We start from the raw sequence: 24,933 nt of genomic DNA, 5'->3' as shown, positions 1-24,933 counted from the left end.
TTAGTCTAGGTTCACAGAATGACCAGGGCCACATCCAGAACACTGCACCCTAACAACAAAATTAACAGATCTGACGACAAGCCATTGCAGAAGCTGGATTCTGGAGCAATCTGATGACAGTGGATCAATTTAAAAAGCTGAATTTTCTTGGGCAGACAGAAGAAACTCAATTTATTTACCCATTATGCATTAAATATAGAAGATATCCAGCAAGTCTGATAGCACAATTAACATTTGAAAACTACCCTTTTCAGATCAGTAGGGCTATTTGGAATAGTCATAAATGATAAATAATATTCATAAATTATTCATAGTCCTTGCAATGATTAAAATGTGTAAAGATAAATAATGATACTAATAAAATATTGTAATTTAAAATGAAGATGAAGGTAATTATCCCTTCACATTTATTGGCACACATCCTGTAAGTGCGTGCCAGAAATGTCACATTTACCTCCTCCCTCACCTCCATTTAGGGTCCCAAACAGTCCTTCCAGGTGAGGCAACACTTCACCTGTGAATCTGCTGGGTTTGTCTATTGTGTCCAGTGATCTCAATGAAGCCTCCTTTACATTGGTGAGACCTGAAATAAATTGGGGGACCGCTTTGTCCAGCACCTCCACTCCTTCTGCCAAAAGCAGAATTTCCCAGTGGCCAACCTTTTTACTTCCTGTCCTCGTTCCTGTATCAACATGACATAGCCACAATGAGGCCACCCTCCAGACTGAAGAGCAACACCTCACATTCCATTTAGGTAGCCTCCAACCTGATGGCATGAACACTAATTGCTTCTTCCGGTAAAACAAAATCCCTCCCCATTCTCTCTTCTTCTGTTCCCTACTGTGGCCTTTGGACTCTTCTCCTCACCTGCCTATCATTTCCCCCGATGCCCCTCCTCCTTCCCTTTGGTCCACTCTCCTCTAACTAGCAGATTCCTTCTTCCCTTTACTTTTCTCACCTACCATTTCTTGCCTGTCCTCCTTCCCCTCCCCCCACCTTTTTGCTCTGGCATCTTCACCCTTCCTTTTCAGTCCTGAAGAAGGGTCTCGGTCCAAAACATCGATTGTTTATTCATTTTCATAGACAATGCCTGACCTGCTAAGTTCCTTCACCATTTTGAGTGTGTTGCTCAGGATTTCCAGCATCTGCAGAATATCTTGAGTTTATAATTTTGAAAGCCATTTGATGTATGACAGATTGATGATTGATTCAACGATGACTCATTTATTCCTGTATAACGTTAATAGAAGGAGATAGAAGATGGACCCAACTCTTACTTCAAAATCTCCATGATTTGGAGCAAAATTTCAAATTATGCTCCAAATCATTGAGATATTTTAGTTTCATATGGCTGTGCATTGTCAAATGATAATTATAATTTTATGTTTGATGGAGGGCACAACCCTCTCCACCATCAAGGGCATCTTCAAAAAGATGTGCAGCTTTTAAAAGAGGTTTGGACAGCTACATAGATGGGAGGGGTACCGAGGGCTCTGATCCGGGTGCAGTTCAATGTGACGAAGCAGAGTAATAGAAACACACACACAAAGTGCTGGAGGAACTCAGCAGGTCAGGCAGAACCTATGGAAATAAGTAAACAGTCGATGTTCCGGGCTTCTTCAGGTAGAATAATAGTTCAGCACGGACTGAAAGGGACCTGTTCCTCTGCAGCAGTGCTCTCTGATTTTCACTCTATCATGATGATTAAGGTGGTACCTCTCAAGATGGGTGGTGTCCTTCAGTAAGGACCCTCACCATCCAGGATGCCCTCTTTTAATTGCTACCATCGAGTTGATGATATGGGAGCCTGAAGACCCACACTGAATACTTTAGGAACAGATTCTTCCCCTCTGCAATTAGATTTCTGATCGGTTCATGAACCCATGAACACTAACTCACTATTCCATTTTTGCACTATTTATGTTTATTTTAAATCAGTACAGCTTTTTTTAATGTCTTACATTGCACTGCCGCCAAAAAACGACAAATTTCAGGATATATGTCAGTGATTCTAATTCTGACAATGTTTTACATAGAATTTCTATGGTTAAAGATGTTTTGCACTTTGAAACCAAACTGACAGAGAAGAGTTTGTGAAGCCAAACTGATTCTTACCATGTCACGCCTGTGAGAGTGGATGTATTTCTGCAGCTCGCTGATGTTGTGTTCCACGCTGCTGAGTTCTGCTCCTTGGGGGTTATTGATGGTGTACATGTAAACATCCAGATGCTGTTGAAATTGCACAGAGCAGTCTTCAGAGGATACGATTGGCGTTACGTCCTCCTGCAGAGCTGCAGCGGAGTTTTGTCTGAAACAGAAGGAACAGCAGCAGTTAAACATCCCGAAGTGTTCTACCGGTTCTTACACATTGGGAGCAACTCACGCGACTCTGGGGCGTCGGCTCAGTATAGCATTGAATGGTGAAAGCAAAGGTTCCATCCGGGAAGCCACTGTAGAGAACGTAGCTGCTTCCTTCTGCTACGCATCTGTGGGGAGGTGCTTAACAAGCACCTGTGGCTTCCGCTGAAATCGGGATGTGAGGGGGGAATTATCACCTGGCAGCTTTCTGACACACGTCCCAATGGGATCCATCCTCCATTCAACTCGACTTGGCATAGTGCAGCTATGCCTCCATAGTAATTCTCCATTTCTCCATAGTAATGGAGAAACAGTGCAAAATGATTTTACAGCAATGTACAGAAAATGCTGGAGGAACTCAGCAAGGCAGGCAACATCTATGGAGAGGAATAAACAGCCGAGGCTCTTCATCAGGACTGGAAAGGAAGGGAGCAGACCAGAATAAAGAGTAAGGGAAGGAGTACAAGCTGACAGGTGATCGGTAAAACCAGGTGAGGCAGAGGTATGAAGTAAGACGCTGGGAGGGATAGGTGGAAGAAGGACTGAAGAAGGAGGAATCAGATAGGAGAGCACAGTGGACCATGGAAGAAATGGAAGGGGGGAACCAGAGGGAGATGATAGCCAGGTGAGGAGAGAATTCGTGACAGGGTAACCAGAAAGGGGAATAGAAAACAGGAAGTGGAGAGGAGGGGGTAGTTTCCAAAAGTCTAAGAAATCGACATTCATGCCGTCAGATTGGAGGTTACCCAGACAGGATATGGCGGGTTGCTCCTCCTACTTGAGATTAGCTTCATCAATGTGGTAGAGGAGGCCATGGAGAGACATGCCAGAATGAGACTGGGAATTTGAATTGAGTTCACAAATACTCATGTATAACTCTATTATACAGCTTTAAGAGATTATTCTCAGCCAGTTATAATGAATATTCCCAGCACTCCGATTTGCCAATGCTACTTCCAATAATTGTCTCATGGCTAGAGATCAGATTAACACATCGTTCAAAATTGAACGCCAAGCTGTATCGATTACTTCTGTGCCTGGAACCAAGTCATTAACTTGAACCATTGCAGGACATTACTGAACAACTTGTTTCTGAAGCAGTCTGGCATTTTCAAAAGAGCAACTTTTCACAAGGTACTCAGGAAATGACAATAAACAATGGTTTTCTCAATGGAACCCAAGTCAAAAGTGAACAAGCAAATTGCAGATATTGATTATTAAACTTGAACCAACATTTCAGAGTCACAGTGCAAGGGAGTTGTAACATCGATGGGGAGATGTATATCGATGATACCGAGTGGACGCTATCATACTCAAGGGAGAAAGGACTACGCTGAACACTACTTTTTCCTCTAATAACACACACATTCACTACTCCTCACATCACTTGAGATATTATATGAATCAACTGGGTTCAATTTGACTGAAAATGACAAGAATGTGAAGATTGAATTAACCAATGTTCAAGATTCAACTTGATTCACCATATGCAGTACTTGTATACATATTAGGAATTAGGATTTGCAATTGGATCATCAATTTCCTCACTTGCAGATCCTAGTCAGTTTGGAATTGTGACAACATCTCCTCCACAAACTCCATCAGCACAGGAGAACCATAAGGCAGTGTGCTTAGCCCCTGACTTTGATCTGCTCCAGTTTGCCTACCATCATAACAGGTCAATAGCAGATGCCATTTCATTGGCTCTTCATAATCCTGGAACATCTGGACAGCAAAGATGCAAACATCAGAATGCTTCTTATTGAATGCTGCTCAGCATTCAATACTATCATCCCGTCAAATCTAATCACTAAGCTTTAAGACGTTGGCCTCAATACATCATTGTGCAACTAGATCTTTGATTTATTCACTTGCAGTCCCCAGTCAGTTTGGATTGGCAACAGCATCTCCTCCACAATCTCAATCAGCACAGATCCACCACAGGGATGTGTGGTTAGTCCCCTGCCCTACTGGCTTTATACTTGCAACTGTGATTTAAATTTGTTGACAACACCAGTGTCATTGGCTGAATCAAAGGAGGTGATGATTCAGCATGTAGGAGGCTGAAAATTTGGCTGAGTGGTGCCACAACAACAACAACCTCTTACTCAATGTCCGTAAGACCAAGGAGCTGATTGTTGACTTCAGGAGGAGGAAACTAAAGGTGCATGAACCACTGCTCAAAAGGGATTCAGAGGTGGAGAGGGTCAGCAGCTTTAAATTTCTTGGTGTTATCATTTCAGAGGATCTGTCCTGGGCCCAGCACGTGAAGTGCCATGACAAAGAAAGCACAGCATCACCTCTACTTCTTTGCAAAGATTCAGCACGTAATCTAAAACTTTGACAAACTTCGATATTTGCTTGGTGGAGAGTATATTGACAGGTTGCATCATGGCCTGGTATGGAAACCACAATGTTGTCGGATGGAAAAGCCTACAAAAAGGTAGTGGATACAGCTTAGTCCATCACAGGTAAAGCCCTCCCTGCCATTGAGCACAACTACATGGGACACTGTCGCAGGAAAGCAGCATCTGTCACCAAGGACCCCCACCATCCAGGCCATGCTCTCTGCTCGCTGCTGCCATCAGCAAGAAGGTACAGGAGCCTCAGGACCCACACCTCCAGATTCAGGAACAGTTACTACCCCTCAACTACCAGGCTCCTGAACCCAAGCAGATGACTTCACTCAACTGAACTGTCCCCTAACCAATGGACTCATTTTCAAAGATTCTTCATCTCATGATCTTGATACTTATTGCTGATTTTTTATTATTATTACTACTTTTTTTTGTATTTGCAGAGTTTGTTATCCTTTGCATACTGATTGCTCGAATGCCTTGTTTGGTTGGGGGGGGGTGTCTTTCATTGATTCTATTGTGTTTTTGTATGCCCACAAGATAACAAATCTTAGGGTTGTATACAGTGACATACAGGTAACTTGATAACAAGTTTGCTTTGAACTTTGAATTTACAACAAAAAACAATATTTAACCATTATAAAGAATAAAGAGTTATATATAATGTTAGAAATTAAAGTATAGATAAGGAATAAAATGTGCATAAATACCAGCATGTACTTACAATGCAAACAGAATAAAAATGATTTAAAATTTTTACTGTGCAAAAACTGAGGTAATATATTGAGGTGGTGGGGTGGCTAACTTGAACGGTTGATCAGGTTGACCACCTTGGGGGAGAAAACATTTAAGATTATGTGAAGTTTTAGTAGCCTTGTAAGCAATTGCAAGAAGGAAGCTTTTGAAAAAGGCTGTTTTCAGGGTGGGTAATGTCAACCATGGTTTTTCCCACCTGCTTCTTTGTCCCATGGACATGTACAAGTCCTGCAGTGATGGTAGACCTTTTCTGCTGACCTGACAGTTCACTGCAGTTTTTGTAATATCATGACAGCACTTAGTAAAAAAACACAAGATTCAACCTGACCTTTTGAATGCATTTTTTAAATATCCAAGCTACTATTAATTTCAAGTAATTGTCCCATACCATGACGCAGTAACCACAAAAAAGAGCAACACCTATAATACCACACTGCATCTTAATCTTCCTTCTCATTTCAGAACCATTAAACTCTGATTTTTGGACTGAGAAATTTCCCCCCATTTTATCATTAAATGTTTCCGTAATGACAATTTACAAACTGCCAAATCCTGAAATGCATCCATAAACTAATATAACATATCTTTATGGGAACACACAACCTGGAGAACAAACTCATTTGGAAATTAATTGTTGCTTGAAATGGAGTGCTCCTTCTAGCACATCTTCCAGCAGTTAAATATGTGGAGTCTGCAAATATTTTCATCCAGGTCACCATATCCCTCCTGGGGACTGGTGGCTGGCTATATATTAACAAAGTCCACAAACCGCATCTGGTTCCAGCAAGAACTTGACTGCATCTGAAAATATTTCCACTTCATGTGCAGCGTCATGTGAAGCATATTTATTTCTTCTCTGAGTTATTGCAAATGGTGTCTAGATGCATTTACAGTGCCCATAAATCTGCGGATCTGGCACTCAATCCACTCAAATCCACTCAAACTATATAATGACAACCAGAGCTACTGTAGCACAGTAGTGCAGCAGTGAGCAAGACGCTTTACAGCGCCAGTGATTGGGATTCAATTCTCACACCACTGTATATCTCCTGTGACCACGTCGGATTCTTCCAGGTGCTCCAGTTTCCTCCCATAGTCCAAAGACATACGGGTTAAGGTTACAATTAGTAAGTTGTGGGCACGCTATGTTGGTACTGGAAGCATGGCCACACATGTGAGCTGCCCCCAGCAAATCCAGACACTGTGTTGGCCATTGACACAAATGACACATTTCACTAAGTTTTGATGTTTCAAAGCGCATGTAACAAATAAAGCTACTCTTTATATTGTCTTTAAGCACAGTGCATCCAAGATGACTGAAGTGTCAATGCAGACAGTCTTTTTAATAATAACAGAACATAAAACAGTACAGGACCTTGGCCCACAATGTCGTGCCGACCCTTTAACCTACTCTAAGATCAATCTAAACCTCGTTAATAGCCCTCCATTCTTCTTTCATCCATGTGTCTATCTAAGAGTTTCTTAAACATTCCTAATATATCTGCCTTTACCACCACCCATGACATGGTGTTCCTCGCAGCCACCACTGTGTCTGAAAAACTTACCCTCTGACATCCTTCATCCTGCCTTTACTTTCTTTTATAACCTTTATAAATATTAAATTCTCACTATTAATTAGTGACGAGATTTTGCTGGCGACCACGTGAGAGTCAGTACACTACATCTCTTATCCCTCCTTAATCCACTGGCTGTCAGTTAAATGACATATCTGGGAGTATCCTCACCATGAGTCAGAAAGGGAGCGTCCTTAATAACAACTAAATCACTTAATGGATTAACTATGCCCATCCAATCTGGGCTATAAATAACACTAATGGGATTAAGCCCTTGACTTCTTATAAGGAATAAAGGTCTTCTTTTTAGACCATTAGACATAGGAGCAGAATTAGGCTATTTGACCCACTGAGTCTGTATTATCATTCCATCATGGCTGATTTATTATCCCTCTCAAACCAATTCTCCTGCCTTTTCTCCTCACAATCTTTGATGTCTTGACAATCAAGAACCTATCAACTCCCCCTTTAAATATACCCAATAATTTGGCCCCCACAACTGCCTGCGGCAATTAATTCCACAAATTCACCACCCCGACTGAAGAAATTCCTCCTCATGTCTGTTCTAAAGGGACATCCTTTTATTCTGAGGCTGGTCCCTTTGGACCTAGACCCCCCCCCCCCGCCCCAACTGGAAACATCCTCTTAACGTCCACTCTATCTTGGTCTTTCAATTTTCAGTAGGGTTTTAATGAGATCCCCTCCTCCCCATCCTTCTAAACGTGAGCAATTACAGGCCGAGAGCCATCAACTGCTCCTCTTACATTAATCTTCATACATTTTTAATGAACTGTGGTTAAACAGCCATTGGCACTGATCATATTGTGAAGCTAACTATAATTATTCTGTCTTACGCAGTCACTGCAAGGATGCTAACATACAAAGCAGAAATATAATGGCACATTAAGACCTTTGACCTTCAATAATGATTGGGGTTTCCACATTTGGGCTCTGAGCATCATTGCCAGCATTTATTGTTTACCCTTATTTGCCCTCAAGGTGGTGGCCAGCCACTTTCTTGAAACTCCCCTTCTGCCCTAGCTGCTGTTGGAGCAGGAAGCTTTGGCCATGATGAAAGAACGGTGTACATTTCCAAGTCAGGATGATGTACGATTTGAAGGGAAAACTTGCAGGAGGCGATGCTGCCGCCGCACGCTTGCTACTCTCCTCCTTTCCGCCCACAGATGTTGCTCAACTCATTTAAATGCTCCCAATGTATCTGCCTCTATCATCAGCCTTGGCACCCAAGTCCGGCACACTTCAATACCTCAAAATTACGTCTTCACCATTAGCTATTACTGCCCTAAGTAAATGGCGCTGGCTCTCCACCTCTCATGCTCCTTTTCTCCAAGCAGAAAAATCACAGCTTGCTCAATCTTCACTCATAAGACATGCTCTCTAATCCAGGCAGAGTCCTGGTAAATTTCCTCCGCACCCTGTCCAAATCCTTCACATCCTTCCTATAATGAGGCAGACAGAACCGAACCCAGTCATATGCCAGCATACTCCCAGTTGTGCCTGCATGTAGCACATGCACGTGGCGACAACACCCTATCTGCTGGAGGAAATCAGCAGGCTGAGCCACATCTGTCCTGGAGCAAGATTTCAACCTGAAATGTCAATTATTCCTTTCCGCCCACAGATGTTGCTCAACTCATTGAGTTGCTCCAGTAGAGGAAATGCTGCTCCAGATTTCATCATCCACAGTCTCGTGTTTTTGTATCTTCACTTGTGCGGTTGATCCACCTGTACTTCCAGTTGGTGGTGACTCCCAGGTTATTATTGGTTGGGCAGGGCAGGTGGCGATTGTGGGATGTTGGAGAGACAGAAAGGTTAAAGACCCTCGTTGGAGCAGAGGGGAAGTTGTATTACGTTGCAGCTAGCCACGTTTCAGTCTGTTTGCAGAAATGGCTCAATAAGAACCCAGAATAATTCGATAACATACTTAAAAAATTCAGCGTGCAAGTACTCCTAGAGTCCAGAACAGGAGTTCCCAACATGTAGACTATGGACCCCTCAGTTAATGGTAGGGGTAGTTAATGGTAGAATGATGGGGGAATCGCATTAAAGGCAACCAAATATAGTACCGTGCAAAAGTCTTAGGCACATATATATATATAGCTAGGGTGCCTAAGAATTTGCACAGTACTGTAGTAATTTTATGTATTGCACTGTACTGCAAAAAAAAACAAATTTCATGACATGAGTGATGATAAACTTGATTCTGATATGGGTCTCTATCGTGGACTGAGAGTGGGAAGGGGGCAGGGAGAGGGGAATTGTGGTTGGGAAAAGGGGAAGGAAAAGGGGAAGGAAAAGGGGAAGGGAAAGGGGAAGGGAAAGGGGAAGGGAAAGGGGAAGGGAAAGGGGAAGGGAAAGGGGAAGGGAAAGGGGAAGAGAAAGGGGAAGGGAGAGGGGAGGGAGTGGGAAGCACCAGACAGACATCCTGTAATGAGCAATTAACCACAAACAACAGGAATTCGGCAGATGCTGGAAATTCAAGCAACACACATAAAAGTTGCTGGTGAACGCAGCAGGCCAGGCAACATCTCTAGGAAGAGGTGCAGTCGACGTTTCAGGCCGAGACCCTTGGTCCTGACCCAGTGTCCTGACGAAGGGTCTCGGCCTGAAACGTCGACTGCACCTCTTCCTAGAGATGCTGCCTGGCCTGCTGCGTTCACCAGCAACTTTGATGTGTGTTGCAAGAGCAATTAACCAATTGTTTGGAATCAAATGACTTGTGTGGTGTCTCGGGCTGGGTGTGTCTACACCCACACCACCCTCTGCTCTGGCACTCCTCCTCTTCCACCTGCCCCGCCCTCCTCCCACAGCACTAGTAGTGCGCAAAACATTGTGGGCACCCTAGCTCAGAACAAAAGGATGAACCTTTAGAGCAGAGATGATAAGGAATTCCTTTAGCTAGAGGGTGGTGAATCTGACACTTTGGAAACTCAGCATGTAAAGCCCTCCAAGAGTTCAGAAGATTGAGAGGGGAATCTCATTGAAACCTATGAAATATGAATGTAGTGAGGATGTTTCCAATGGTGGGAGAGTCCAGGACCAGAGGGCACTAAGATCATCTCACCTTAGCACCAATATGAAACATGGCTCCATTTTCAAAATTACTCAGTGACAAATACACCAGAGATAGAACAACTCTGCTGCCAATCAAAATCAAGCTACACAAATAAAAATATAAGTTTCATTCTGAGTAGCAAAAAAAGGGGAGGCCAGAATTGTCTGACCCGCGATCTGTAGACTTCTTTCTGCATCACATTCCTTGTAAATCAGTCGGATGAGGGAAATTCGGAAGTTACTTTACAAACAGAGATCCGATGGAGATTTGAAGTGGTTTAGGGGTGAGCTACGGTAAGCGCAAAGGGGTCTGCTGCCCATCCAGTCTATTCACCATTCAATCATGGCGGCTTCATTTTCTTCTCAACCACATTCTCCTGCCTTTTCGCTGTAAACCTTCGATGCCCTTATTAACCAAAAACCTATCACCTCCACTTTACGTGTGATTTGACCTCCACAGCCTTCTGCGGCAATGAATTGCATAGATTCACCACTCCCTGGCTAAAGAAATTCCTGCTCCTCTATGCTATAAAGGGACATTCTTCTGTTCTGAGACTCATCACTATTGGAAACATCTTCTCCATGTCCACATTTGGTAGGTTCCAATAAGATGCCCCCCCACGCTCCTAAACTCGAGAAATACAGGCCCAGAACCATCAAGCATTCCAGACCTTTTATTTCTGGGATCGCTGTTCTAAATCTCCTCTGAAATTTTTCCAATACCAGCAGATTGTTTTTCAGATTTTGGGGCATAGTTCGCCAAATGCTTTCTGACCAATGTCTTTTAAAGCATTATAGCCTTGCTTTTATATTCTAGTCCTCTCAATGATTGCTGACGTTGCAGTTTCCTTCCTTGCTACCAATAGCGTAAGCCAGCTCACTACTGTATGCTGTATTACATAGAGCACACAGAGGGAGACACATTATCATACATGAGGAACTGACAGCGAGAGATATCAGAATGGCAGTGACTCATTATGTTTGGAGCGATGAGCGACAGAGTTCCAGATGGTTCGAGTTTTAATGCTTCTATATTTCCTTGGGAAGAAGTACATTAAGGAATTCAGTGGTTATGTGAAGAAATGAAATATTTATTAAGAGTTCTAAAGAAAGTTTTACATTTTCTCTCTTATCCCAATGGGTACACAGGGATCTTGGACAAAGCCAAAGCACTGGTTCTTTCCCAAGATCTTTATGAGCCAATAACCTTCAGCAATTCAGGCCATTGCTAGTTGCTCTGCCTGCAGAGCTATACACAGAGGTTATTTGGCACCCATCTTTAAGGATGCCCAACAGCCATGCACTTTTCTTATTGCTGCCATGACAGAGGAGGTACAGGATCCTAAAGACATGGACTCAATGTTTTAGGAACAGCTCCTTCCCCTCCACCACCAGATTTCTTAATAGACAATGAACCAACCCGTGTATACCTCACTATTTTTGGCTCTCTTTTTGCTGTAAGTATTCAATTTATATATGAGTACTGTGCAAAAGTCTTAGGCACGTGTGAAATAAAAATCTGTAAAGTGAAGATGCTTTCAAAAATAATGAAAAGGTTTTTTTTTAAAATAGCAGTAAACAGAAAAAAAATTCCACATCAAATCAATATTTGGTGTGACCACCTTTTGCCTTTGAAACTGCATCAATTCTCTCTAGGTACACTGTTGTGCAGTTTTATAAGAAAATCAGCTGGTAGGTTATTCCAAGCATCTTGGAGAATTTGTCACAGCTGTCCTGTAGATTTTGGCTGTCGCACTTGGTTCTGTTTCTCCAGGTAATCGCAGACAGCCTCGATGATGTTGAGATCAGGACTCTGAGGAGGCCAGACCATCTGTTGCAGAACACTTGGTTCTTCCTTACATTGACGATAGTTCTTTATGACCTTGGCCCTGTGTTTGGGGTCATTGTCCTGCTGCAGAATTAAGTTGGGACTGATCAGATGCCTCTCTGATAGTACTGCATGATAGCTAAGAGTCTGCTTGTACTTCTCAGCATTGAGGATTCCATTAATTCTGACCAGATCACCAGCTCCATTTGAAGAAATGCAGCCCCAGACTTGCAAGGAATCTCCCCTGTGCTTCACTGTTCGCTGCAAACACTCATCCATATAAAAATCTAGGGTGCCTATCTACACACATACAGTTGCAAGAAAAAGTATGTGAACCTTTTGCAATTACCCACTTTTCTGAATTAATTACTCATAAAATGTGGTCTGATCTTCACCTAAGTCACAATAATAAACAAACATAATCTGCCCAAACTAATAACACAAACAATTGTATTTCTTCTCATCAATACGGAGTACACTATTTAAACAATCAGTTTAGGTTCAAAAAAAGTATCTGAACCTCTGAGGTAATGCCTTCTACAAAAGCTATTTGGAGTCATGTGTTCCAAGCAATGAGATGAGCTTGGAAGTGTGGGTTGTAGAGGTGCCCTGCCCTATAAAAAGACACACAATGTCAGGTTACTGATGGAGCCTGCTTTTCTCAAGAAAGATCTTTTTATATGCCTCATCCGAAACAACTTTCAGAGAAACTTAGAAGAAGAATTGCAGATACACATGAAGTTGGAAAAGGCTACAAAAGAATTTCTTAAGGACCAAAATATTCATCAGTGCACAGTAAGACAAATTGTCTACAAATGGAGGAAATTCAGTACTGTTACTATTCACCATATGAGTGGGGGTCCTGCAAAGATCACACCAAGAGCACAATGCAATGCTGAAGAAGGTGAAAAAGAACCCAAGGGTAACAGCAAAAGACCTGCAGAGATTTCTAGAACTTGCTAAAGTCTCTGTTCATGTGTCCACTATAAGAAAAACACCAACAAGAATGGTGTTCATGGAAGGACACTGTGGAGTAAACCACTGTTCTCTGAACAAAAACATTACTGCACGCCTGAAGTTTACAAAAGAGCACTTGGATATTCCACAATGTTCTGTAGACAGATGAGACAAAAGTTGAACTTTTTAGCAGAATTGCACACCACTATGTTTGGAGGAAAAAAGGCACTGCACACAAAAACCAAAATCTCACCCCAACTGTGAAGCATGTTGGAAGGAGCATCACGGTTTGGGTCTGCTTTGCTGCCTCAGGGCCTGGACAGCTGGCAATCATTGAGGGAACAATGAATTCAAAATTGTCTCAAGGCATTTTACAGTAGAATATCAGGGTAATGGTCCATCACCTGAAGCTTAATAGAAGTTGGATGATGCAACAAGACAAAGATCCAAAACACAAGAGTAAATCAACAACAGAGTTGTTTAAAAAGAAGAAAATCTGTGTTTTGGAATGGCCAAGTCAGAGTCTAGACCTTAAACTAATTGAAATGCTGTGGCATGACCTGAAGAAGGCTGTTCATGCAAGGTACCCCATGATGAACTGAAGCAGTTTTGTATGGAGTAATGGTTTATAATTTCTCTTCGCTGTTATTAAAGTCTGATCAGCAGCTACAGGGAACATTTGGTAGAGGTTATTGCTGCTAAATTTATTAAATACAAAGGTTCACATACTCTTTCCAGTCCGGACTGTGAATGATTAAAAACAATGTGTTTATTAAAGACATGAAAAGTACAATTGTTGGTGCGTTATTGGTTTAGACAGATTATGACTTAAATGAAGATCAGACCACATTTCACGAATAATTAATACAGAAAACCAGGTAATTGAAAAGGGTTTACAAACTTTTTCTTGCAACTGTATATAAATTAAATACCAAGTGCAAATATATATATTTCTTATTGTAATTTTTAGTTTTTTTTAATGAATTGCAACGTACTGCTGTCACAAAACAACAAACTTCATGACGTACGCCAGTGATATTAAGCCTGATTTTGATTCTGAACAAAGGTTGGAAGAGTCCAACACTTCAGTGAAGAACCAGCATTGCAAAGATTAGAAGGTTGACAGTTTGATGATTGTTGTGGGAGTCCTGTGAACTACCTCTCTATTCTCTTGAAATACTGTAGAAAGCCAGGAACAAGAACTGAAAAGTTGATCAGATGATCATGCCTGATGTTTTGCCCACACTCTTCACTGACCCAGTCTGTTCCAATTCCTGAATTTCCTCTTCATTTTAATTACCTGAATGCCATTACAATCTCAGCCACTAACCTCAGTAGTGAAGCTGACAGAATAATTCAGTGTTAAGTTTCCCCAAGTGTCTCTTTCACTTTGATTTTATGTCTGTAAGCTTTTGCTGTTCACCCATAGTCTTAGTAAACCTACCCTCTTTTTTCCCACCAATGGCGGTCCGCCCTCGTTATGCCTGACATCCTTTGTTCCCGCAGATTTACAAACTCGCTCTCCACATCACGTTAACAAATACAGTACTGTGCAGAAGTTTTAGGCAATCTAGCTATATATATATATATGTGCCTATGTCTTTGCATAGTACGGGACTTTCACAAGGCGATGACCATTTTTTTTATCTGCACTCAACTACTTCTTAAGCGACACCTAACAGTTTGCTTCTGTTAACAATATTTCATAGCATCACCCCGTTGTTATAAACTTCCCAAATGAAGTGAATGCATACTGGCTATTTCCTCTCAGGTTGGGTGAGACGAGAACTAGAGGTCATAGGTCTTGGATGAAAGTTGAATATTTTGGGGTACCCACTGCACTCAGAGGGTGGTGTAAGTGCGTAACGAGTTAGTAAATGCAGATTCAATTGTAACATTTAAGAGAAGTTTGGATAGTTGCATGGATGGAAAGGGTATGGAGGGCTATGGTCCGGGTGCAGGTCGATGGGCCTAAGCAGAAACCTTGCCACCAGAGACTAGTCAGGCTGAAGGGCCTGTTCCTGTGCTGTAGTGCTCTATGACTATGATTCTAAGTGCTAACAGTAACACAATCAAGCAGAACAGAAAGAGTCTTCAAAGCCAGAAAGTAGATTTCTCTTGTACTTGTTGTGACCAGAGGTTCAGTCAAAGAGGTGGGTCGAAAGGGGCATCTTAAAAGGTTGAAAAAGAGATAAAGAAGCTTAACAAGGGAATTCTAGAATTTTGGTCCTTAACAGTTGAGGACGTAGCATCGATGGATTTAGGAACAGCTCCTTCCCCTCTGCCTTCAGATTCTGAACTGTCCATGACCCAAACTCATTATTATCCCCTCTTTTTGCACTATTTACTTTTAATATATTCTTACTGTAAGTTAAAGTAATTATTTTTATATAAATGGCACCGTACCGCTGCCGCAAAACAACAAATTTCACGACTTATATCAGTGATGCTAACCCTAATTCTGATTCTGGATCAAGGGAAATGTGTGGGTGCGTTAGGGTTGTCTGGATCAGACAGTTACAGGACAACTTCGTTTTCCTGCAGATTTACAGAAAGAGAACTATGATTTATAAATAGGTACATGGTGGAAAATACACTTGGCTGGAGCAGCTGGGGACCCAAAGCCTTCCTCTTCAAGTCTCTTTGCTTTTTAGTCTCTCTCAGTTCCAATGCCCATTTAACATCTTGCCCTCGTATGTCCTGTAAGCTGTTAAATTTGTTCTACTAACTCACTTGCTGACTGTATAGGATTTTTTTTTTTAAAATAGTAAATTTTAGAAACCATTGCATAAGAAGTGCCTGGCCCATCGAGTCTACGTTGACCACACACAAATGTCATTTTATTCTCCACCCCCCCCCCCCCCCCCCACCATTTGTCATCAGTTCTGCCACAGATTCTACCCTTCATCTACTCACTCGGGGCAATTAACACACAAATAACTATTAGGAAGGATGTATTCATTTATTGAGATAAAGCATGGAATAGGCCCTTCGAGCCTTTTGAGCCGTGTCAGCCAGCAACCCCTGATTTTAACCCTAACCTAATCATGGGATAACTTATAAAGACCAATCAATTTTGCAACCGGTACACCTTTGGGCTATCGGAGGAAACCCACGTGGTCACGAGGAGAATGTACAAACTCCTTACAGACAGCGGCGGGAATTGAACCTGGTAGTGTAAAGCGTTGTGCTAACCACTATGTGACACTGCAACCCCAAGAAGGATATAGGCCAAACACGGGCAAATGGGACTCGTTTTGAAGAGCATCTTGCTTGATGTAGACAAGTTCGGCTGAAGGGCTCTTCGTTCCCATACTCCATGACTCTAGATCGGAGGTTCCCAAACTACTTCTGCTATGGACCCTGACATTAACTGAGGAGTCCATGGAACCCAGGTTGAGAACCCCTGGTCTAGATTATTTGGGACTCCTGAAGATGTTGTAAGATTCTTTTCTATATGTATGACGAATCTGACCCTATACTAACACTTGTATATTTTCAGGTTTAATAAAAATTCTTACAATCAGCTTCATGTCTTGGCCCGATTCACCCCTTTGAAATACCACCTAGAAGGGAGTTTACTGTTGAGGCAAACTCTTGTGCTGCTCTTGTGACTCCAGGTTCCTGGCAGGGCTGGCCCACTGCTCTCTGCCTGTAGCCAGCAGTACATTGTAATCTCCACAGGCAACACTCCCTGCACAGCTGTAACCCAATATTTCAGAGCTCGTATCATCTAAGTTTACCTTACCACTCTGAAATATCTCATTACCTTTCTTATTATAACCTGAACCTGTAGCTTGATACCAACCTTGCCCACTGCTGTTAATAACAATCTTCGAAAACAGCATATGCACTTTTTCAATAACACAGATGTAATACTATAATTAATGCATTGCCTACAATTGAATGGGTAAAGTGTCATTAGACACAATGCTGACAGTAGAATAATAATGTTCCTTTACTCAACTCACTAAGCAGGTTTTCTACAAAACGTGGAGCTGGTGACATCAGTTTATAACAGGGCTTTGTGATTGTTTGCTGTCTGGGCTGGAAAGCAAGCACAGCTCTTTGTCGGTCGCTAACAAGTACTTACTGCGCGAAAAGCTCCTGGAGACCATGGAAGCCCCTCTGCGCGGCAAGATTGATGGGCGTGGCCCCATCAAGGTTGGTGATGCTGAGAGCTTCTTGTCCGCCCGGCTGCTGCAGGAGGAACGAGGCCAGCCTGGACAGACCCAGTCTCGCTGTGAAATGCAACAGTGTCTCCCTGGGGATCGAAGCTGAAAGGAAGCAAGCACACAGAAAACCGGTATCAGTTTCACTGGCTCCTTAATCCAAGCCAAGCGGCAAGCTCACATTTAGCTGATGCCTTATCAACTTGCAAATCAAAGGAGATCTGTTTTGTTGGCAGACATGACTAACCATTGTTGTACAGCAAGATTTCCACAAGGAACATAGGATAAGTACTACCGTACCACAAGGAATGCTGCCATGAGAAAGTAGCACCCATCATCAAGGATCCCCACCGCTCAGGCCATGATCTCTTCTTGCTACTACCATTGGGAAAGAGACTTCACACCACCAGATTCAGGAACAGTTATTACCCTATAATCATCAAGCTCCTGAACCAGTGTGGATAGCTTCACTCATCTCAACTCTGAACTGATTTCACAAATTACAGATTCACTTTCAAGGACTCTACAACTCATGTTCTCAGTATTATTTATTTACTTTTATTTGTCCACTTTTGCACATTTAATATTTTATAATGAAAAGTTTTTTATAATTCTATTTCTTTATAATCTTTTAAATGCCTGCAAGAAAATGAATTTCAAGGTAGTACATGGTGTTATATACCGATTCAGGAACACAAGACATTCCCACTGTGACAGGATGGGGTGTTGGTCTCATCCCAGCTTGGTCACTCAGTGTAAACCTGCTAAATCTTTAAACACAAACATCAAAGCAGAATCCCTCCAGCAACATTTCTAAAACACCGTCTCATACAATTGTGGCTTGTATACAGGGTACATTGAGAATTTACTCCCTCACAAGCATCCTATCCTGCTGCCCAAAACAGCAGTTCTCAAGTACCAACATACGCAAATACAAAGCTGCATTAAGTTCCCACATGCAGAAAACAAATGGCTTAGAAGGTGAAGAGACAAGAGACTACAGGTGCTGGAACTTGGGGTGATACACAAAATGGTGGAAGAACTCAACAGGTCCGACAGCATCTGTGGAAGGAAATGACAATGGTGCGGCGAAGGGTTTCAATTCCAAACATCAAGTGTGCACTTCCTGCCCTGATGCTGCCTGAATAGCTATGCTACCCCAGTGCTTTCTTTATGGTATGGAAGCTAACAAGATCACAAATGTTTAAAATATCACAAAAAAGAGAAAAACAGCAGGAAAATGGATTCACACACACTCAGTGGCCACTTTACTAGTTACAGCTGTTTACCTGCTTGTTAATGCAAATATCTAAGCAGCGAATCACACAGCAGCAACTCAATGCATTAAATGCATACAGACACGGTGAAGAGATTCAATTGTTGTACGGATCAAACATCAGAACAGGGAAGAAATGTGATCTAAGTGACTTTAACCTTGGAATCAGACAGGGTGGTTGAGCATCTCAGAACTGACCTCCTGAAATTCACATGCACAGGGAACTCCAGAGTTTACAGAGAATGGTACTAAAAGCAATCAATATCCACTGAGTGAAAATACCTTGTTAATGAGAGGGGCCAAGCTAGTTCAAGCTGACATAGAGGTGACAGTAGCTCCAATAACCATATGTTACAACAGTGGCGTGCAGAAATCCACCTCTGAATGCCCGACACATTGAACCTCAAAGTGGATGGGCTACAGCAGCAGAAGACTATACCGGATTCCATTCCTGTGGTTAGTTTTTTGGGTACATTCCTGTGCCTACTAAAGTAGTCACTGAGTGTATTTTGGCCTTTCAGTGAGTGAGGGCATTTCTACAGCAGGGAGAACAACCCTTCCCCACTGCAATGGTCCTTACTTTTTCCTCTCCAGCATCTGGTGATTCATGTAAGCAATGTGGTTTTACGGGCTCCTGTGTGACTCACCTGAGCAAGTATTTCTACACAAGTCTTGACAGCAATGGTGCCATTATCTTCAAACCAAGCCCCAGTGAATGGTGAATCGGAAAACCTCTACACCCAATCCCAGTTCAGGACTAACAAACTGAAACAACGGGTTTTACAGGTCAGATTAAACCATTTCACGTTTCTATTTAGAATACAGCTTCAGAATTGCATCAAAACACAACAAATGTACCTTTTACCTCCAAAGATCAACACCAGAATAGTAATCCTATGTGTAGAATGGCCTTCTGAACACAAGCTTACCATCTACTTGTGCCAAGCTCTTTTGCCTGATGCAGTTTAAAATTTGAAGCAATACTTTAAATTTAAAGACATGTATAGACCCTAATTCAGGACATGATTCAGGATATTTACAAAGACAGGTGTGAGAAAAAGGCCCGAAGGATCATTGGGACCCGAGTCACCCCAACCACAATCTATTCCAGCTGCTACCGTCCGGGAAACAGTACCACAGCATAAAAGCCAGGCAGGACCAACAGGCTCCGAGACAGCTTCTTCCACCAGGCCATAGGACTGATTAACTCACGCTGATTTGAATGTATTTCCATGTTACATTGACTGTTCTAGTTATTCTAAATTATTATAAATTACTGTGATTGCACATTTATTTAGAGACGTAACGTATAGATTTTTACTACTCATGTATGTGAAGGATGTAAGAAATAAAGTCAATTCAATTCCATAAGACACAGGAGTCAAATCAGGCCATCTGGCCCATCGAGTCTGCTCTGCCATTCAGTCATGGCTGATCTTTTTTCTATCTCCTCCTCAACCCCAGTTCCCGGTCTTCTCCCCGCAACCTTTGATGCCACGTCCAGTCAAGAACCTGTCAATCTCTGCTTTAAATACATCCAATGACCTGGCCTCCACAACTGCATGTGCAACAAATTCACTACCCTTTAGCTAAAGAAATTTCTCCGCGTCTCTGTTTTGGAAGTTTTGAAAAGCATGGTGGCGTAGCGATCAGTATAACACCACTACACCACCAACGACCTGGTTCAACTCCTGCCACTGTCTGTAAGGTGCTTGTACAGTACTGTGCAGAATTCTTAGGCGCATATATGTTGCTAGAGTGCCTAAGACCTTTTGCACAGTACTGTACTTGTCAATGCAGAGCGGAGAGCAAGGTTATAAATCTGGCGGGAGCAAAGGATGTTGGGAATGGCGAGGGTGGTGCACTGTGGGGGGATTGTGGAACAAGTAACAGAGGAGTGCCAGGGGCAGGGGGTGGTACAGGTGCAAACTCACCCAGCCCTGAGACACCAGGCAAGGTCAAGTGATTCCAGACAATTAGGTTATTGATCATCATAGAATGTCTCTCTGGTGTTTCCTGCTCCCTTACCCTCTCCCTTCCCATTTTTCTCAACCATAATTCCCCTCCCCCTGACCCTTTCCCACACTCAGTCCACAACAGAGACCCATATCAGAATCAGGTTTATCATCATTCATATATATCATGAAATTCGTTTTCTTTTTTTGAGGCAGTATTACAATGCGATACATTAAATTACACAGGTAGAGAGTGCAAATACACTACAATACTGTGCAAAAGTCTTAGGCATGCATCTAATACTTTTACACAGTATTGTATGTTCTCCTCTTGATGGGGTGGGTTTCCTCCGGGTGCTCTGGTTTCCTCTCACAGCCCAGACATTCGAGTTAATAGGTTAATGGGTCACATGGGTATACTGTAATTGGGTGTTACGGGCTCATTGGGCTGGAAGGGCTTGTTACTCAGCTGTAAAAGTACATTTGCCTGATCTCTAGTACATTGATTTTACTCTGGAACCACAACACTCACCATTTAGCCATTGCTCTCTAGTTCTAGATTGAAGGGATGAGAGGGATGCTGGTTCTAATCATACCATCGTAAAGGAAAAGCACAGGACTGATATCGATATTTGTTATATTTAGTTTACGTTAACATTCATGAACATTTCTGGGTCCTGTTGAGTTCGTACTTGTAGACTGTTGACGTTGAAGCAAATGGCTACCATCATCTTGGGCCAGAGCAGCCTATGAATGAATATACAACAGAATGGCACAGGAATGAGCCCTTCAGCCCTCAACAATAATTAAATACCTACAGCAATCGCACGCAAGTGCAATTACGAAGAAGGCATGGCAGCACCTCCACTTTCTTAGGAGTTGGTGAAGATTTGGCATGACATCTAAAACTTTCACAAACTTCCACAGATGTGTAATGCAGAGTCTATTCCCTGGCTGCATCACAACCTGGTATGGGAACACCAATGCCCTCGAACAGAAAATCCTACAAAAGGTAGTTGATTTGGCTCAGTACATCATGGGCAAAGCCCTCTCAAGCAATGAGCAGATCTATATGCATCCAGCATCAGAAATTTCCATCACCCAGGCCATGCTCTCTTCTCACTGTTGCCATCCAGGCAGGAGTACAAGACTTGCACCATCAGGTTCAAGAATAGTTACTACCCCTCAACCATCAGGCTCCTGAATAAAAGGGGCTAACTACACCTAGTTGCCCCATCATTGAAATGTTCCTACAACCAATGATCTCACTTTAGGGACTCTTTATCTCATTATCTCATGTTCTTGTTACTTATTGCTATTTGACAAACAAACTCTTCTCGTGCTTCCAGACGGGTACAGGTTTCGATTTTAACCGATGTTTAAATGATAAACTCTGCTGTCTTCTTCAGGGATGGTGTCTGGGCATGTCTAATCTGTGGTATTTATACCCCCGTTGCCCATCCCTCCTGATTGGTTAGTCCTCATCCAAAGCACTAGATCCTTTTTATTGCTATTTATTTATATTCACATTTGCAGAGTTTGTTGTCTTCTGCACTCTGGTTGATCTTTCACTGATCCTGCGTAGTTACTATTCCATAGATTTCCTGAGTATACCCACAAGAAAATAAATCTCAGGGTTGTATACAGTGACACATATGTACTTTGATAAAATTTACATTGAACTTTTCACTAACTCCTTTTACCGACACAACATTCACGTCTTCTCACTTTCTGCAAATTAATATGCCTATCTAAGGGTGTCTTAAACAGCTCTATCATAGTGGTCTCCACAACTATCCCTGGCAGTACATTCTTGGATTCCACCACTTTCTATGTCAAAAAGAACTTGTTTCACACATCGCCTTTTGAACGTCACCCTGCTCACCTTAAATGCATTCTCTCTAGGATTAGATATTTCCACTCTGGTAAAAAAAAGATACTGTCTGTCTATTTTATCTGTGCCTCTTCTAATCTACAAACTTCTATCAGGTTTCTCCTTAGCCTCTGGTGCTCCACAGAAAACAACCCAGGTCTGTCCAAACTCTGATGTCCTCAAATCTAATACAGCAACCCAGTAAAACTTCTTGTTCATCCTCTCCAAAGCGTCCATGTCTTTCCTCTAATGAGGCAACCAGAAGTGAATGCAATACTCTAACTGCAGCCCAACTACGTCAAAGGTCATCTGGTAATCCCTCCTTCTGGTCTTCACTCAACACTAAAGGATAAGCCACTTACTGAGGGGAAACTCACCGGCCCCATCAGTCACAAGTGATTTATTGCAACTCAGGACATACAGACAGAACAATGATTGAACCCTGCTAAATAACAGAAGTTTTAAACAAAGAATGAGGCAATTGGAGCAGTCCCAACAGCACATCTTTTCTCCCTACCGATCCAGATAAATCTTCTGCTGCTTTTCACCCTTCCCTTGCCTATGCTTGGCACCAGGGGAGCGAGCCACAATGGAATTCCTCTGCCCTGCTCCTACTGCAACCTCCTCTCAACTCCACATCAATAGGCATTTATAAAATGAAGTGACAGGGTCAAGGCTATGCTCCAACCTACACAAACAAAGGACAACGTGCAAGTGAGTCTTTGCCAAGATTAAACTGTTTATGTTGCAGACTGCTTGACAATAAAGTAGATTTTAGGATTAAGAGCTGTAGTAGCGATTTAATAGATAGTCCTTTACAGGCTCATGCTATATTCAGGATTCAGAGGCGTTTGAATTTTGCCAGCGTGGATCAATACTATCAATGTTCAACCACAATCATAACCTTGATTCCATCCAGCTGTGTCCCACTCTCTAGATGCACGACAGCAAAATTCCTTCAATGCTTGAAAGATACTTCTCTGGCTACAAAACACATTGGGCTGTCCTGAAAGGAATACCAAAAAGCAAAATAGAAATGCCCAGAGCAAACTAACTCTATTGCTGGTAATTTGAAACAAAAGGTCTAAATGATGGAGCTACTCAGGTCAGACAGAATCTGTGGGAGAAAAATGGAGTTAAGGTTTCATGCCAAAGTCTTTCCTTCAGATCTGGCAAATCTCTGAAGCAGAAGAAAAGATGGTTACGTTTCTTTTCTATTGAAGGCAGATGACAACAATTGAACAAGATGTGGCCTCCTTCGATCCTTTAGAAACAAACAAATGAAGTGGATTGGGACCAAGCCACGGCTCACTGAGCCTTCCCCCGGAGACAGAGAGAGGAATCAGCATGTAAAAGGAATTGTTTTGAAAGGGCTCAGAGATTTATTATTCAACTACAACCTCAACGTCCTCCTGCTAAATGCTGCTGACCAGCTTGTCTACCAGACAACCTGGCTACCCGACAAGATGTACACAGAAAGGGGAAGTTGGAGATGAATCAGGTCATGAGGTGGCAACCTACCTCAGTATGACAACCGCCTTGAGTTAAGATCACTGACACTTTGGCTCAGCAAGTCTGCACCGACCCTTTCCAAACTCCCATTGATCGTCCAGATTTTATCACTCATGTTCACACTAAGGCTATGTCCACACTACGCCGGATAATTTTGAAAAAGCCGGTTTCGAGTAAAAACGACAGGCGTCCACACTAAGCGTTTTTCAAAATATCTCTGTCCACATTAGACGGATATTTGGGCGAATTTCCTCCTACTGGGCATGCGCAGGACACACAGAAAACAAGCGAAGAGGAAATGGTATACTTAGTGCGCGTTTGTCCAGTTAAAGAGTAGAAAAACTTTAAAGGAATTGCTCTTGGCTTTCGCGCAGGAGGACTTAAAACTAAAAAAAAAACAAATACTGGAGGGTATGGAGGCAACCGACAGGGAGTTCACGGACAGTATGACCCAGCTCATGATGAACATTGAAAAACTGACCAACTCTGTTGCATTAATAAAGCACCTTGTTAAATGTATAAAACGTCTGCATCAGCGTTATCTTGTATTTCCATACAATGTTACATTAGGCTGTTACACATCTATTGTCAGAGAAGTACTTGCATAAATAGGTAAACCACCTTCATACAAGCAAGGACAGAAAACAGGGTGAAGTGAGTATACTTATTTATTCAGTGAGCTATGGGTCAAAATATTTGGTGAGTACATTTCTAACCCTTCTGGCTTCAGTCTCATTGCTGTCTGTTCTGAAATTGTTAGGTAGTTGCATTCAAGGAAACAACGAACATCTGTTCCAGCACGTCATGACAGCGTTTTTAAATCTCTCCGTTTACCCCGTACACACTACGCCGGATATTAAGTGTTTTCAGATTTATTCACTCTGGAGAGTGTTTTCGAAAATCTTTGTTTTCGGGGGCTGAAAATGCTGTTTCAGTGTGGACAGGAGGGCAAAATGAAGAGAAAAAGCTTTGTTTTCAAAATTATCCGGCGTAGTGTGGACGTACCCTAAGAGGCAATGTAGTGTCTTAAATAATCCAATTAACAACTTGTTGAACTGGTTTCCTTCTATTTATTTATTGAGATATCATATAGAATAAGCCCTTCCTGCCTTTTGAGTCACGCCACCCAGCAATCCGCCGATTTAATCCTAGCCTAATCACGGAACAATTTACAATGACCAACTAACTGGTATGTCTTTGGACCATGGGAGGAAAACAGAGCACCCGGAGGAAACCCACG

The 24,933-nt window shown here is 42.3% G+C and overlaps 1 protein-coding gene across 6 annotated transcripts in view; it reads right to left on the bottom strand.

The window, feature by feature from the left end:
* The window catches only part of LOC134355758 (A-kinase anchor protein 13-like), a 557,767-nt gene that overhangs the window by 311,343 nt on the left and 221,491 nt on the right, over positions 1-24,933 (bottom strand). For all 6 annotated transcript variants that reach the window (XM_063066124.1, XM_063066122.1, XM_063066127.1 and 3 more), the window contains 2 exons: positions 16,999-17,182; positions 2,116-2,308 (listed from right to left, as the gene is read on the bottom strand). In XM_063066124.1, coding sequence (XP_062922194.1) covers positions 2,116-2,308; positions 16,999-17,182 — 377 coding nt within the window. The remainder of the gene's footprint in view (positions 1-2,115; positions 2,309-16,998; positions 17,183-24,933) is intronic.

The sequence above is a fragment of the Mobula hypostoma genome, chromosome 13 (genome assembly GCF_963921235.1).
Source record: "Mobula hypostoma chromosome 13, sMobHyp1.1, whole genome shotgun sequence".
NCBI lineage: Eukaryota > Metazoa > Chordata > Chondrichthyes > Myliobatiformes > Myliobatidae > Mobula > Mobula hypostoma.
This window is presented reverse-complemented; position numbering and strand designations above follow the sequence as displayed.